This window comes from Entelurus aequoreus, linkage group LG05 (assembly GCF_033978785.1).
Source record: "Entelurus aequoreus isolate RoL-2023_Sb linkage group LG05, RoL_Eaeq_v1.1, whole genome shotgun sequence".
Lineage (NCBI taxonomy): Eukaryota > Metazoa > Chordata > Actinopteri > Syngnathiformes > Syngnathidae > Entelurus > Entelurus aequoreus.
Window position 1 is genome coordinate 75855833 of NC_084735.1, and position 14217 is coordinate 75870049.

Genomic DNA, 14217 nt, shown 5'->3' on the forward strand with positions numbered 1-14217 from the left:
TGCAGTATCAACTGCTGGCCTGCGGGCCAAAAAAGGTCCATGCATGAATTAATTTGCTACACTAATTGGTAGTTAATAAAATGCAGAGCGCTCCTGTCATTTAGAGGATCTTTGACGTTCGTTTATGAATTTACTGCCAGAAATGTTAGTTTAAGACACTTTTTTAATGGTTGGAGCAGCTTTAAAGAACCCAGAAGTTGGTCAAAGATCCTCTGTATGGCAAAAGAGGCTTACTCGTTTTGAGAATCTACTGCCAAAATGTTGGTAATGTTTTATAAGACAGGGGAGGGGCACTCTTCTGTTGTTAAGAGCCTACTGAAAAACCCTTGTCAAAGATCCTTTATACGGCAAGGGAGGCTTACTCTTTTTGAGAACCTACTGCCAAAATGTTGGTAATGTTCTATAAGACAGGGGAGGGGCACTCTTCTGTTGTTAAGAGCCTACTGAAAAACACTTCTCTATATGACAACAGCGCTCTGCTGGTTCTAGGAACATATTACATAAAAATCTAGTCAAAATATTCTGCATGACAGGAGAACTCTTCATTTTTAAGGACCATTTACAAAAACACTTGTCAAAGATCCTCTATATGACAACAGCTCTGCTGGTTTTAGGAACCTATTACAAAAAAATAGTCAAAATATTCTGCATGACAGGAGTACTCTTCAATTTTTAAGGACCTTTTACAAAAACACTTGTCAAAGATCATCTATATGACAGCAGAGCTCTACTGTTTTAAGGAACCTACAACAAAAACTTAAGTCAAAAATGTTCTGCATGACAGGAGTCCTCTGTTGTTTTTAAGGACCGTCTCCAAAATTACTAGTCCAAGATCCTTTATATGACGGCTTTTGAGAACCGTCTACAAAAAGACTAGTAGAATATATTGTATAGGACGAGAGCACTATGCTGTTTTTAAGAGCGTTCTATAAAACACTAGTCAAAGATCCTCTGTATTACAGGAGAGCTCTGCTCTTTTTGAGAACCTACTGCCAAAAATGTTAGCGATCCTCTATATTATAACATTCTGCTGTTTTGAAGAATTTTCTACAAAAACACAATTCAAAGATCCTATATATACGACAAAAAAGATTTAAAGTTAACTTTCCTTCTAACTGTTAATTTACTTCCACAACCATTTTTAATGAGTTCCTTGAGACTTTTCAATCCAGAACCATCCATAGTTGATTACTTTGGCAAATCTCTATTAGCAAGGACCCGCAGGCTTCTGCCAGGACTACTGAACAGCTGGAAAACACTGCAGTATCAACTGCTGGCCTGCGGGCCAAAGAAGGTCCGTGCATGAATTTGCTGCACAAATTGGTAGTTAATAAAATGCAGAGTGCTCCTATCATTTAGAGCAGGGGTGTCAAACTCAAATACAGAGTGGGCCAAAATTTAAAACTGAACAAAGCCGCGGGCTAAGGTTGGACAAATTAACCTTTTATTAGGGACCCAAACAAGTTTTGCATTGAATATTGAACAAGCAAGGCTTATATAACTTTATAGTGACATGCAAAATCAAGTTTCAAATAATAATAATAATAATTAAAAAATATCAATGGCATATCCAATACAATTTAAATAAAAATTGAATGCCTCTTTTCTATTTGCAGCCTTCTGAGGTAAATATCAACATTAACTTTTTCCACAGGCTAATACATTTGAAAATAAAATAACAATGAATAAAACAACCATTCAGGACTTTAAACTGCTCAGTTTGCAACACACTGATCTAATCTGATGTGCCCAAGCCAGATACCTGCCATCTTTTCTTGGATGCTAGTTCATTAATGTCGGGGCTCAGGCTTTGAGCTGAGGCAACCTTCATTATCGAACGAAGGTGTTCATCAGTCATTATATCTCGTAGTCCACACCGGACCACAGTCTTGGGGGCGTGCCTTAAATGCACTGCCTTTAACGTACTCTACGAGCTATCGTCACATCCGCTTTTCATCCATCCTAACATCGTTCAGACCCAGTCACAAGATATGTGCGGCTTCTGTACGCACACACACGTGAATGCAACGCATACTTCATCGACAGCGATACAGGTTACACTGAGGGTGCCGGTATAAAAACTTTAACACTGTTAGAAATATACACCACACTGTGAATCCACACCAAACAAGAATGACAAACACATTTCGGGAGAACATCCGCACCGTAACACAACATAAACACACAGTGTTTCCCACACATTCATTTATTTGTGGCGGCCCGCCACGAAAGAATTAAGGCCGCCACATATAGATTTTTTTTTTTGTCCTGTCCAGCTTCTCAGGCAAATCATATAGTTGATGTAGATGCCCATATCGGCTGTTCAGATTGACTTTACAAAAGAGAAGTGTAGGATCAAGATTTTTTGAGCTCTTTGTTCAGTGGATCAGATGTTTGATGAAGCTTTGTGTCTATCTACCACCACTACTGTTTTCTGTTTATTTGTTACTGACTGTGGCAGGACACCTCTGCCTCTGTTTTACTTTATGTTGCTGGTAAATAATATGGTTGTAGTAGTAGGCTAAAGTTAAATTATTTAGTATGCACTAATTAAAGGGGCAGAGCTTTAAGAGACATTTTAGCTTTTATATTTTTATAAGATATATTTTTTGTAAGAACCACAATTAATAAATATATTTCAGTGAATAACTTATTGTTCAAATCTGTATATAAATATGTACAGAAAGTGTTGTAATTATATTATAAAATGGATGGATGGATGGATGGACGGACGTTTAAAACAAAACTGTTATTATTAATTAGTAAGTATACATTTTTTGAGCCTTTTTAGAGAAAATCATATCATTGTAGTAAATTATGCAAATTACTCGATGATGTCATGTTGACCACGCCCATAGCCACGCCCCCACCGCCACAGGTATCTTGGCAGTTTATGGGAAACACTGACACAACAGAACAAATACCCAGAATCCTTTGCAGCACTAACTCTTCCGGGACGCTACAATATATACCCCCGCTACCGCCAAACCTCCCCCCACACACACACACACCTTGTACCGTCCCGGAAGAGTTAGTGCTGCAAAGGGTTCTGGGTATTTGTTCTGTTGTGTTTTTTTTGTGTTACGGTGCGGATGTTCTCCCGAAATGTGTTTGTCATTCTTGTTTGGTGTGGATTCACAGTGTGGCGTATATTTCTAACAGTGTTAAAGTTTTTTATTCGGCTACCCTCAGTGTAACCTGTATCGCTGTTGACGAAGTATGCGTTGCATTCAATTGTGTGTGCGTGCAGAAGCCGCACATGTTATGTGACTGGGCCAGCACTCGTTGGACTGGCTGAAAAGCAGACGTGACGATTTTCGGGTGGGGCGCGGGCCAGAGTTTGACACCCATGATATAGAGCATCTTTGACGTTTGTGTATGAAACTAGAGCTCTGCTGTTTTTGTGAATTTACTGCCGGAAATGTTAGTTCTTAGGAACCCAGAAGTTGGTCAAAGATCCTCTATATCAGTGTTTTTCAAGGCACATTTTTTTCATTGAAAAAATACGGAGGCACACCACCAGCAGAAACGTTAAAAAATGAAACTCCACCAGGTTGTCTTTTTTTTTTTTAGTTCGTTGTTTTCCTGTGTGTAGTGCTTTAGTTCCTGTCTTGCGCTGTTATTTTGGTGGCTCTTCCTGTTTTGTTGGTGTTTTCCTGTAGCAGCTTCACGCCTTCCTTTGAGTGCTATTACATTGACCTGCTTTGTATTGGCAAACAAGACTATTTCAGTTGTGCGGACGCTATCCTTCTTTGTGGGGACATTGTTGATTGTCTTGTCATGTACGGACACATACTGTAAGTCTTTGCTGTCGTCCAGCATTCTGTTTTTGGTTACTTTGTAGCCAGTTAGTTTTACTTTCGTTTTGCATAGCCATCCCTATATGCTTCAGTGCCTTTTCCTAGCGCAGGGGTCGGCAACCTTTACCACTCAAAGAGCCATTTTGGCAAGTTTCACAAATTAAAGGAAGTAATGGGAGCCACAAAAAAAAATTTAAAATGAAAAACACCGCATACAGAGCTTACATGCTTTGTGCTATGTTAACCAGGGCTCTCAGGCACACGCACCGGCACGCACTTTAATGTGGAAATTTGATGTTAGTGCAGCCCGCGAGTTTTGAATGAATGTCGCTTGATAGCGTCACACTTGCCAAACCTCTCATTTTTCCCGGGAGACTCCCGAATATCAGAGCGTGATGACACTGCATTTGGCGCCCTCTACAGTCTGCCCTAACAGTGAACCTGCCCGGCCACAAGTGGAATGTAGCCTTAGGTTGCTCACGTAAGAGACAGCAAGGCTACTAACTCAGCAGCCACACATCTTACACTGACGGTACCAATACCCAGAATCCCATGCAGCCCTAACTCTTCCGCTCAACCAACGCACGGAGGGGGGGGGGGGGGGGTTGATGTGTGGGGGGATTTGGTGGTAGTATAATGTAGACCGGAAGAGTTAGGGCTGCATGGGATTCTGGGTAATGGTTGTGTTGTGTTTATGTTGTGTTACAGTGGGATGTTCTCCAGAAATGTGTTTTTCATTCTTTTTTGGTGTGGGTTCACAGTGTGGCGCATATTTGTAACGTAACAATGTTAAAGTTGTTTGATACGGCTACCGTCAGTGTAAGCTGTGTGGCTGATGAGTAAGTATGCTTTGCTGTCACCTGTGTGTGCAAGTAATAACAACATGCAACATGTGGCTGGACTGGCACACTGTATGTAAATGCTATAGAGGACAATTTCTGCGGTGCAATTAGGGCACGCCCTTTATATAGTAATTAAAGTGTAAATAGAATTATTTTTACCCTGGGAGTAGTCTATGAGAGACACTGACATCCATAAATCTCCTGGGAAAATCGGGGGGGTCGGCATGTATGTAGCTGAGCCGCATCAGAGTGGTCAAGGAGCCGCATGCGGCTCCGGAGCCGCGGGTTGCCGACCCCTGTCCTAGCGGGACTTGATTTTTGTTCATTTTTGGTTTAAGCGTAACATAACTTTTTACCTGCACGCTTTCTCCCGCTGTGCTCTGCATGTTAGGATCACGACAAACCATCCTCGACGCTTTCCGACTTCTACAAAGCTGCCACTTACTGATATGGAGTATTACATGGTTACCCTGCCGAGTCTATACAGCACAGACACTAGACAACGGCACATTATTTGCAGATTATAATTATTGATTTGCAAATAATATTTTTTGGACCAATTAGGTGAAGTTCCATAATTTCCCACGGCACACCAGACAATATCTCACGGCACACTACGCGGCACAGTGGTTGAAAAACACTGCTCTATATGACAAGAGAGCCCTACTGTTTTTGAGAACCTACTGCCAAAATGTTAGTAATGTTCTATAAGACAGGGGCACTCTTCTGTTGTTAAGAACCTACTGCAAAACCACTTGTCAAAGATCCTTTACATGACAACAGCGCTTTGCTGGTTTTAGGAACCTATTACAAAAATATTCTGCATGACAAGAGTACTCTTCAGTTTTTAAGGACATTTTACAAAAACACTTGTCAAAAATCATCTATATGACAGCAGAGCTCTACTGTTTTTAGGAACCTACTACAAAAACTTAAGTCAAAAATGTTCTGCATGACAGGAGTCCTCTGTTGTTTTTAAGGACCGTCTACAAAAATACTAGTTCAAGATCCTTTATATGACAAGAGAGTTTTGTGTTTTTAAGAGCGTTCTATAAAACACTAGTCAAAGATCCTCTGTATGACAGGAGAGCTCTGCTCTTTTTGAGAACCTACTGCCAAAAATGTTAGCAATCCTCAATATTATAACATTCTGCTGTTTTTAAAATTTTTCTACAAAAACACAATTCAAAGATCCTATATGTATGACAAAATTTTTTTTTGCTGTTTTTAAGAGCCTTCTACAAAAACAATCAAATATCATCTGTATGACAAGAGGTTTGCTGTTTTTAAGGACTTTCTCCAAAAAAACTAATCAAAGATCCTCTATATAAGATTTGCTGTTTTTCAGAGCTCACAGCAAAAATCCTCTTTATGAAAAGAGAGCTCTGCACTTTTTCAAAACTTACTGCAAAAACTGTTGGATCTTTTAGCAACTCAGCCATGACAACTTTAATAACGATCAAATCGACTTGCTTGAGTTCATTTAAACTTTTTTTTTTTTTAACATTATATTTGTATTTATCTTTAAAATGATCTCGTATCTTTAAAATGATCTCGTATTTGTCGTCGCGGTAAAAAAAACAAAAAACTTGAGTTCAACTTTCCTTTTTACTGTTAATTTACTTGTCCTATTAAGTGTTTGTTTTAGTCACAGGAAGGGTTAAACCATTTTTAATGTGTTCCTTGAGACTTTAATCCAGAACCATCCATAGTTGATTACTTTGACGAATCTCTATTAGCAAGGACCTGCAGGCATCTGCCAGGACTACTAAACAGCTGGAAAACACTGCAGTAGCAACTGCTGGCCTGCAGGCCAAAGAAGGTCCATGCATGAATTAATTTGCTACACAAATTGGTAGTTAATAAAATGCAGAGTGCTCCTGTCATTTAGAGGATCTTTGACGTTTGTATATGAAACTAGAGCGCTGCTGTTTTTGTGAACTTTGTGGGGGGGGAAAAAATTATTTATTTATTTATTTTTGTCATTAAAAAATACAATCATGCGTGCTTACGGACTGTATCCCTGCAGACTGTATTGATCTATATTGATATATAATGTAGGAACCAGAAATATTAATAACAGAAAGAAACAACCCTTTTGTGCGAATGAGTGTAAATGGGGGAGGGAGGTTTTTTGGGTTGGTGCACTAATTGTAAGTGTATCTTGTGTTTTTTTATGTTGATTTAATAAAATTTAAAAAAATATATATATTTTATTTTATTTTATTTTTTTTAAATTTCTTGTACGGACCGGTGGTTGGGGACCACTGCTCTATATGACAGTAGAGCTCGGCTGTTTTTGAGAACCTACCCCCAAACATGTTAGTCAGATATGTTCTATGTGACAACCGACTGCTAAAATGTTAGAAATCTTCAATATGACAACAGCACTATGCTGTTTTTTAAGAGTGTTCTCCAAAAACATTAGTCAAAGATATTGTAAATGTCAGGAGCACTGAGCTGTTTTTCAGGACCTTCCACAAAATCACTTGTCAGAGATCCTCTATATGGCAGGAAAGCTGCGCTGTTTTTGAGAAGCTACTGCCAAACATGTTAGTCAGAGATCTTCTATCTGACAACTGACTACTAAAATTTTTGAAATCCTCAATAAGACAACAGCACTCTGCTGTTTTAAAGACCTACAAAAACACTCCTCATCGATCCTCAATATCAGTGGTCCCCAACCTTTTTGTAGCTGCGGACCAGTCAATGCTTGAAAATTTGTGGGGGGGGTATGGTATTTATTTATTTAATTTTTTTGTCATAAAGAAATACAATCGTGTGCTTACGGACTGTATCCCTGCAGACTATATTGATATATAATGTAGGAACCAGAAATATTAATAACAGAAAGAAACAACCCTTTTGTGCGGATGAGTGTAAATGGGGGAGGGAGGTTTTTGGGGTTGGTGCACTAATTGTAAGTGTATCTTGTGTTTTGTATGTTGATTTAATTAAAAAAAAAATAAAAAAAAAAAAATATTTTTTTTAAATTTTATTTCTTGTGCGGCCCAGTACCAATCGATCCACGGACCAGTACCGGGCCACGGCCCGGTGGTTGGGGACCACTGCTCTATATGACAGGAGAGTTCTGCTGTTTTTGAGAACCTACTCCCAAACATGTTAGTCAGATATTTTCTTTATGACAACTGACTACTAAAATTTTACAAAACCTCAATAAGACAACCGCACTCTGCTGTTTTTAAAGACCTACAAAAACACTCCTCATCGATCCTCTATATGACAGGAGAGCACTCTATTGTTTTTAAGAACCTTCTATCTACAAAAACACTAGTCAAATATATTTTATATTACAGGAACACTCTGCTGTTTTTAGGGACCTTGCACAAAATCACTAGTCAAAGATCCTCTATATGACAGGAGAGCCTAGCTGTTTTTGAGAAGTTACTGCTAAAATGTTAGTCAGAGATCTTCAGCAAGACAGGAGCACTCTGCTTTTTTAAATAACTTTTGAAGAAAATCACTAGTCAAAGATCCTTAGACTTAGACAAACTTTATTGATCCACAAGGGAAATTGTTCCACACAGTAGCTCAGTTACAAAGGATCGAAAGGGTATGGATGGAAAGGATAATGCAGGTATAAAGTAGACTAAAAATGTACCATAGTAGCAATATAAAATATAACATATGTAATATTTACATATTATATATACAGTTTTTAATATTCACTGATATATAATTATATTATTATATAATATATACGATATATAACAAATCCCAATTACTATGTACATTATTACAGTATATGTAACAGCTGCAGCAAGAAAAAAGGGGAAAAAAAAGTTTTTAGGTACCTTGCACAAAATCACTAGTCAAAGATCCTCCGTATGATAGGAGAGTGCTGCTGTTTTTGAGAAACGACTGCCAAAAATGTTAGTCGGAGTTCATCTTTATGACTGAGGAGGAGCTCTGCTGTTATTGAGAACCCGTTGCCAAATCGCTAGTTTAACATTGCAGCTGTTTTTAGCAATATGCTGCAAAAATGTCCCTCCCACGTTTATGAGTGAACTTGTTGGCCGCCGTGATGTCACTTGCACGCCGGATACGGCCCACAGGATCGGCGGGGTCTTACTGGAAGGTTGGCGTAGGAAAATGAGCCTGCTCGTGTTTGGCAGTAAGAGTTCATCTTAGGTCAACCCGTCTAATCAGACCCGAGAATGGGTCGCATAATGTTAAAAGGATGTTGGATGTTGGTGAATGCACCGTTTGCTCACTCCGCCTCCTCCACTTCCTGTGAGGGAAGGAGGCCATCTATTTTGAGGCCATCATAATTCGGGAGGAAGGAGGAGGAGGCGGCGGTGGGGCTAATGTTTGCTGTGCCCCCCCCGGGGGAGGAACATTTAGACGGCCAATAAGACTTGTTGCCACTGGGGCAGCTCAAACGCCACACCCTCCTCTCCTCTCTCTCTCTCTCTCTCTCTCTCTCTCTCTCTCTCTCTCTCTCTCTCTCTCTCTCTCTCTCTCTCTCTCTCTCTCTCTCTCTCTCTCTCTCTCTCTCTCTCTCTCTCGCTCTCGCTCTGTGTCTGTCAGTGTGGTTGCCAGAGACCAGCATAATGGTTCCCAGTGTCTGCAGAGATTAAAGGCCAGCGCTGCATTGTTCACATGCCCTGAGATTAGTTTCCAAGGAGACGGGGTTTCAGTTGCCATGAGAACGTAGTGCCGCCCGGCTTTGGCTTTTTAGTCCAGCACCCCCTCCGAACACCTTATCATCTGTTTGGTTTTCTGAAACCGTACAATTGTTAACATGTTTTTATGATCCTGTCACTTTCATCAGCTGTTAGGTTTGTGCTATCTTCGACCGACAGCTAACCGAGGCTCCTTAACGCTAACTCACTGCTAACAACCGATGACAAATGAAGAAGTTGACTCAAACAAGGTTACATAACAGACACTCACGCAGTTTAAACAATATGGCCAACAGATGCTAGACTGACTGAAGCCAACATATGTGGCTAACAGGTTCTATAACTTGATTCACTGATGCTTGGCTAACAAAGGCCAACATATGCTACAATAGAGTCTAGTGTTGTCCCGATACCAATATTTTGGTACCGGTACCAAAATGGATTCCGATACTTTTCTGTGCTTTTCGATACTTTTATTTTATTTATTTATTTTTTTTAAAAATTTTATTTTTAATTTTCATTTTTTAAATTTTCTTTTATTGACATCCAGCATCAGACATTCCTATCCATTACATCATATTCACATACATCATGTATCTGTTGTCTGCCCTAAATGTCAAAATATTTTTTGTTTATATCCCAACTATACCACCCACCCCCCCCCAAAAGAAAGAAACAGCAAAAATAAAAATAAAACAACAAAATAATATCTACAAATACATCAATTAAATAAACAAAAAATAAATAATAATACATTAATAATAATAATAATCAGAAATAAAATTAAAAAAAATATAAAGATAAAATATATATATATATATATATATATATATATATATATATATATATATATATATATATATATATATATATATATATATATATATATATATATGTATATGTATATATATATATATATGTATATATATATGTATATATGTATATATATATGTATATATATATATATATGTATATATATATGTATATATATATGTATATATGTATATATATATGTATATATATACATATATATATATATATATATATATATATATATATATATTTTATCTTTATATATTTTTTTATTTTATTTCTGATTATTATTATTATTAATGTATTATTATTTATTTTTTGTTTATTTAATTGATGTATTTGTAGATATTACTTTGTTGTTTTATTTTTATTTTTTTTGCTGTTTCTTTCTTTTTATTACTCCCTATACACATAGGGAGTAATACTTTTTTTTTTTAAGCAGTACAATCACTAATTCGAAAAATTAAAGTCAGGCTTATGGGGCGTGACACATTTATATGTATACACATATACATACAACACACACACACACATATATATATATATATATATATATATATATATATATATATATATATATATATATATATATATATATATATATATATATATATATATATATATATATATATATATATATATATATATATATATATATATATATATATATATATATGTGTGTGTGTGTGTTGTATGTATATGTGCATACATATAAATGTGTATGTCCATCCATCCATCCATTTTCTACTGCTTGTCCCTATGTATGAGTATATATATATATATATATATATATATATATATATATATATATATATATATGTATATATATATATATATATATAAATTAGAGTTGTTGAATAGCTGGTGCTAACTCGTTAAAACATTTCACTAAAGTAAAAGCAGTTATTTGAGAGTAATATGACTCAAGTAAGAGTAAAAAGTAGTCATCCAAATATTAGTTGAGTAAGTATTCAGTGAAAAAACTACTTAAGCACTGAGTAATTGTTGAGTAACTTGATTTATTTATTAACTATTTTTTAATGGTACTTGCACTACAACCGTAGTTGGTATGTGCCTCTGTGTGTGTGTGGCTTACTACGTGTGTCTCTTATGAAGTTATAACAGGACGTATGTTAGCATATGCACAGCTAAAACCTCTACAACTTACTGCAACGTGTTAATCAATAGTTCATAAATAAATATTACAATATGAAATATAATAGTGATGTAAATAAATGTATTGATCTGAATGAAACCCAATGTAAAAGTAGTGATGCTTTGTCACAAAAATACTTAATTAAAAATAAAAAGTATGTTGCATAAGTACAGTTTAACCATGAAGTAAATGTAGCGCGTTATTACCCAATTTTAGTGCTAACCGACGGCTAACCAATGCTACGCTAACATAGGCCAACATATCACTCACAAAAGCTAATACATGGTGAACATATTGGAAGCTAAAACATGCTACCATTTGGCGAACTAATGCTAGGCTAACATAGAATATGTATGCTAACCCATAGCTACGACATGCTAAAGTAACCAATATATGACTAACCCATAACTAACAGATGGTACAAGAGGGGGACGGCTGGGAGAGTGGCCATGCCAGCAACCTGAGGGTTCCTGGTTCAATCCCCACCTTCTACCAGCCTTGTCACGTCCGTTGTGTCCTTGAGCAAGACACTTCACCCTTGCTCCTGATGGGTGGTGGTTAGGGCCTTGCATGGCAGCTCCCGCCATCAGTGTGTGAATGTGTGTGTGAATGTGGAAATAGTGTCAAAAGCGCTTTGAGTAACTTGAAGGTAGAAAAGCGCTATACAAGTATAAGCCATTTACCATTTAATTTACATCATGTTGTTCTGGTTAGAATCTTAGACTATTGGCTATGTTTTGTTTTTTGTGTTCTATCTAGTAGTCGTGGTTGCTCTTCTAAACTGTGTCCGTCTCCTCCTATTAGAGGCATGGCTCAGATGAGGAAGCTGCCATGTGAAGGTGTCAGGACAATCTCCCGATGTGAGCCCCAGGCTCCTCTGGTGTCGGCCAGGCAGGAGATCCTCACCAGCCTGGTGTCTGCCCTCGACTCTGTGGTAGGTCCACCGTCTCAAATCATCTCTTATTTTGTTGTTCTTAGTCGGTTGCGTTTGTAACTTAATGTTCTCCGCAGTGCATGGCCATGTCCAAGCTGAACGCCGAGGTGGCGTGCGTCACCGTGCACGAAGACAGCGTGATTGCCGTCGGCACGGAGAGGGGCCGAATTTTCCTGAACTCCAGGAGAGAGATCCAGACGGACTTCTACAAGTTTTGCCGTAAGTATTGATGTGACTGAGCGATTTGGAGTGCATGACAAAGCGAAAGGAAAATATAGCTTTCTCTGCCAAGTAGGGTTGAACGGTATACCAGTATTAGTATAGTACCGCGATACTAATGAATCACATTCAGTACTATATCGCCTCTGAAAAGTACCGGTCCACCACCCCCCCGTCGTCGTCACGTTGTGTCATTGCTGATTTACGAGCAGACGAACGTGTTCGGTAGCGCACACACACGGAGTACTTACAAGCAGACACAGTGTGTAGACAGAAAAGGGAGAACGGACGCATTTTGGCTTAAAAACTAAAGATAAAGGTAAAGTTATAACACTGAAACGCCCTCAAGAAGAGGTGCTTCAAGACATGGCTCGCTAGTTAGCGGCTAAAGTCCAGCCGCTGTCTGCAGTGTTTTAGCTACTTCTAAATCACTAATCCTCGTCTCCATGGCGACAAAGAAAGTACATTTCTTACAAGTATCATCCCTGCAGGACGAGGAATAGCTAAACATGCTTCACTACACACCGTAGCTCACCGGCGTCACAATGTAACCAAATGCCATGGGTGGATCTACACCTGACATCCACTGTAATGATACCAAGTACAAGAGCATATCTAGTCGATACAATTCTGATTACATAGATATTTTTTGGCATCACAACATCTTCTTTCGTTTTTGTAACATTTATATTATGTTTATAAACTCAGGAAATATGTCCCTGGACACATGAGGACTTTGAATATGACCAATGTATGATCCTTGGTATCGGAGTGATACCCAAATTTGTGGTATCATCCAAAACTAATGTAAAGTATCAAACAACAAGTGATTATTAAATTTTAACAAAAGTGTAGATAGAACATATTAAAAGAGAAAGTAAGCAGATATTAACAGTACATTAACAAGTAGATTAATAATACATTTTTACAGTTTGTCCCTCATAATGTTGACAAAATCTGAACACGTGGTCCACAAATGCTAACAAAATCTGTCTGCATAAAACCAAATATTTTTTTAAGTAAATTATTGCATATTGTTCTAATGTGTGGCAACTTGAGACAAGAATGTCTTAATTGACATCATTTTCGCATTTATTTAGTAAATATAAGGATTGCAAATCGAATTGCAATTTTGGAGAGAAAAAGGTTTTTTCTCAAAATTTTGCAGCCCTTTTACCATTATTATCACGGTTTTGTTGAATGTGCTCAAAAAGTACTTTTAAACACACTGCATTCTTTTGACCAAGTTTGATTAACTAAAATAAATAGACACACTGTTAGAAAACACAGTAATATGCATGTTTAGTGTTTCTTATGCTTCTCCGACAGTATTTTATTCTTAGTATTTTGTCTGTTTTAATGGCTAAGCTTTTATTGTTTTAAATGTCGGTTTGTACTGTAGCACTTTAAGGTTTATTTGAATTAAAAGTGCGTAACAATAAAATATTAGCATTTTTTATTTCTGGCGGGCATTGTGGCGTCCTACTCTGTTCAGCGGTCCTTGAACGCACTGTAAAACCGGAGTATAGAACGATCACTCTGTCTCGGAGAGCACAGTTTGCAAAATTAAATAACTTAGTTGCCCGGACAGCAATGTGTTCAAGTTTAGATTGGGGTATGTCGTTTCTTAATGGGGAAAGACGTTAATGTCTCTTGTTTTCATGTTAGCATTTAAGCCAGCGAGCTGGCGCAAGTCAGTCCGGGAGTTTTTTGGATAATTTCAAATTAACTGTCAGGAGTTTTACCACAGTTATCATTATTACCGTTTATCGTTACATCCCTAATTGTTGTTATACCGATAAGGAGC

The 14217-nt window shown here is 37.6% G+C and overlaps 1 protein-coding gene across 5 annotated transcripts in view; it reads left to right on the forward strand.

Moving 5' to 3' along the window:
- Positions 1–14217, forward strand: part of gtf2ird1 (GTF2I repeat domain containing 1) — a 70715-nt gene that overhangs the window by 13472 nt on the left and 43026 nt on the right. For all 5 annotated transcript variants that reach the window (XM_062048929.1, XM_062048931.1, XM_062048928.1 and 2 more), the window contains exons 2-3: positions 12062–12191; positions 12269–12410. In XM_062048929.1, coding sequence (XP_061904913.1) covers positions 12066–12191; positions 12269–12410 — 268 coding nt within the window. In that variant the 5' untranslated portion in view covers positions 12062–12065. The remainder of the gene's footprint in view (positions 1–12061; positions 12192–12268; positions 12411–14217) is intronic.